Genomic DNA, 3,820 nt, shown 5'->3' with positions numbered 1-3,820 from the left:
ATTTTATTGAGATGTATGGGTTACACATAATTGAATATATTCAAATTTATTTTTACTAATTAATTCATCTAATATATAAAGAGCTACTCCGTATCTTTTGACAATTATTTCTTCAATTTGAGTTCCTTGTCAGTCTAACATTAAGGAACAATTAGATCATTTAATTTAAGCTTGGATCAAATTAAATACTCGCATTATAAAAAGTATTTTAATTTAGGTCGATCAATTTACGCTGTCGGCTAACCACTTCACTTCTCCATGCTTATATGCATAGCGTACCGCGTCCAATCCAATTGTAAAAATGGACCCATCAAACCTAACATATTAAATTTCTTATGACTGTTCTCTTAGTGACAAATTCAAACTTTCATTTATATTAATGTTATAACTACTCTCGTTGGTTAGTCCACTGCCTGAGCTAGGTCGCTATGTGACAGATATGGCTTGGTCGGTTTAATTTTCCCTTTGATTAATTCCAAGTACTTGACTTTCCTATCTAGTACACTCTTATATAATCCTTCCGCTAATTAAGTATGTTGAAAATATAATCACATGTAACTAGGCATGTCATTAGGGTCCCACTTATAATATAACCTTGATAAAGCTTTACCTTTGACAACACTATAAATATCATGCATTTTCTCTAAGTTTGCTTCATCCACTCTCTTCCTAGTTTGTTAGCAATACTTCTTAAATTTGGTTATTATAACTTTGCTTAAAACTTCCTTAATTCTAATCAAAATCATGGCTTCTTCTTGTTCTTATTCCACTGGTCTTTTAGTTGTAACTTACCTTCTTGTGGTTTTGGTTGGGAGCTCAAATGCTCAATTGACCCCCAACTTCTACTCTAGCTCTTGCCCTAACCTTGAATCGACGGTGAAATCTGTCGTACATTCCGCTATCAGCAAAGAGGCTAGGATGGGCGCTTCTCTCCTTCGTTTGTTCTTCCACGACTGCTTTGTTAACGTAAGCATATATCTTAACATGATCTCATTCTAAGATGTACTACATGCATGCTTATACATTGTTGATTCAAATAATTTATCAGCTTCTTATAGAATAACAAATCACAATAAACAAATAAACTTACATTTTGCATTTACAAGACTATCTTTCGACATATATAAGTATCTAACATGTGTATAACAGGGATGCGATGGTTCACTTCTACTAGATGATACCCCTAACTTCACGGGTGAAAAGATGGCTAAACCCAATAATGGCTCGGTTAGAGGATTTGAAGTGATCGACCAAATAAAATCTGCAGTTGAGAATGTTTGTCCAGGAGTTGTCTCATGTGCTGACATCTTAGCAATTACTGCAAGAGATTCTGTTGTCATTGTGAGTTCATAATTAAACTATTAACTTATTCACGTATACTTTAGTTTTTTTTGGTGTATATATTAGTTCAACCTTGGTAAAAATAATGTACTAGCTATATAAATATAAAAGTTGGCCTCATCTTAAATTTTTGTGGTTTGTAGCTTGGAGGACCAAGTTGGAATGTAAAGCTCGGTAGAAGAGATGCAAGGACAGCTAGCCAATCCGATGCAAATAATGACATCCCAAAACCAACATTCGACCTTAGTCAATTGATATCCAGTTTCCAAAATCAAGGTCTTTCTGCCAATGATATGGTCGCTTTATCTGGTATAGTATTTACACATTTTCAAACAATTTATTTTAAAACTATGATCACCACAATAGATACATCTAGCATATACAATTTCAACTTACCATAAAATTATTTATTAGGCGCTCATACAATCGGACAAGCAAGGTGCACAAGTTTCAGGGATCACATATACAACGACACCAACATAGATGCATCATTTGCTCAATCTAGGCGTGCAAATTGCCCAAGGACTAGCGGCATGGGGGATAACAACATAGCACCCTTGGACCTCCAAACCCCGACTTGCTTCGACAACGATTATTACAAGAACATTATCAACCAAAAGGGTCTTCTACACTCCGACCAACAATTACTTAGCAATGCTCTCGTCCAAACTTATGGTGGCAACCTCGGTAGGTTTTACTCTGATTTCGCCACCTCCATGATCAAGATGGGAGATATTAAGCCGCTCACTGGATCCAACGGCGAAATCAGGAAGAATTGTAGAATGATTAACTAGTTTATCTAAGGAAGTTTACGCGGCCCTAATTAAATACTACACGTACACTTTACACCATAATTTTATGTTTATTTGTTAGTATATGTCCAAAGGAGCCATAGTACTTGGTAGTTCTTTATTGTTTTTGGTAAGAAATTTTATTTGCCGTGTTTGATTTTTTTTTTTTTTTTATTTAATATGTTTTAAAGGTTTGTTGTATTTTGGTTATGATAGTTTGTTGGATGTAATTGTAAAATTTATCAAAATGAATTAGATTTATCTCTTTGATTTACGCATAGTTGTATAAGATTACAATTCGATAATATATAGTGTACAAAAGACATGCATGTACGTATGAAATTTAAAATTATATACGTACATGTCTTTTGTACACTATGCATGTGTATGTACATCTATCCTAGATTCCTAGGTATTATAAATTGATACTACTTACTACTCCCTTTGTTTCATAATATTAGTTCCATTGTATTATTTTGACGGTTTCAAAAAAATCTAATCATACTGAATATTTTATATTTTTTAACTTAATTTTTTTTTGAAATTAATTGGTCGCGGATTGATGACATGGCTCTAAGTAAGGAAATCTCTACCTTGAATTAAGCATTATAACTTATGCTTTCCAAAAAAAAAAAAAATCAAAAAATCTAAATAAGATAAAATAATTTGATTATTTTGTAATTTAATGCTAGATTATAAATATTCTCCTTTTCTTATTTTATTTGATTGATTCCATATGGCAGGGGCGGAGGCACATACACTCAATTGGGGTCTATTGACCCCACTTAAACATGAATAAATGAAATTTTTTTCTATAAAATCAACTTTTTTTCCTGTAAAATTAAATATCTTTGCCATTAAATGTACCCATTTGACCTCATTAAAATTTATCAAATGTGTTTTGACCCCGTAAAATATTTAACATTATTATGAAACGTAGGGAGTATTTCTTATGGATTTTAAACCAGTCTAACATTTTTTTTATGATAATTGAAGAAATTATATATTTTGATGATAAATAAATATTAAGACAAATTCAAAACACCTACTAGATTACTAGTATTGAACATTTGACATGAATATTAAAATATTGTTATTATTTGAATTGTGATCTGTACAAACACCTTTTGAAAAAAAGTAAATAAATACATAAATAAATAAGCAGAGGTTTACTACTACCTTGAGTCCTTGACAATTATAACTCCCTTGTCTCTTTTGTTTTCTTTTTCATTAAGTTAGCTTTGGTCATACAACGTTTTAGAGGTTCTTTGGATCATCAACGTCGTCATTATCCATTCATCCATTATATATACCAAGTCTATACATCATTTACCAAAATAGTAGTCGTCATTCCTTTTCTTGCAAAAACGTCCATGGGAGACGTAACTATTTATCAAAATCGTGATTCAAACTGTAAGCCTTACATAAGGGCGTATATTTATATTCGTGACAATAATGTGACATACCCTTGATCAAATGTGGAGACTATACCTTCTAGACGGCACCTTGATATTAAAGCACCAACTCAACCAAAAACTTAAGGTGATGGTTGAAACCTAAGATCGGTTTATATACTCTATCACTTGATTATAGCCATATATAAAGATTCGATCAAATAAAGGATCAAATTTCACCATATCATCAACAAAGAGGCTAGATATGTGCTCATCATCTCCTTTGTTTATTCT

General features: G+C 32.1%; 1 protein-coding gene across 1 annotated transcript; it reads left to right on the top strand.

Moving 5' to 3' along the window:
• The first annotated feature begins 684 nt into the window (after positions 1-684).
• LOC145592607 (peroxidase 4-like) lies at positions 685-2,216 on the top strand. The gene is made up of 4 exons (XM_081649112.1): positions 685-966; positions 1,150-1,341; positions 1,485-1,650; positions 1,756-2,216. Exons 1-4 carry the CDS (start codon positions 745-747, stop codon positions 2,133-2,135), a joined length of 960 nt encoding a protein of 319 aa, XP_081505238.1. The 5' UTR covers positions 685-744; the 3' UTR covers positions 2,136-2,216.
• Positions 2,217-3,820: the final 1,604 nt, after the last annotated feature.

Source organism: Chenopodium album, chromosome 18, assembly GCF_948465745.1.
Source record: "Chenopodium album chromosome 18, dcCheAlbu1.1, whole genome shotgun sequence".
NCBI classification, from domain to species: Eukaryota; Viridiplantae; Streptophyta; class Magnoliopsida; order Caryophyllales; family Amaranthaceae; genus Chenopodium; species Chenopodium album.
Note: the sequence above shows the minus strand (reverse complement) of the source record. Positions and strands in the feature narration are given on the sequence as shown.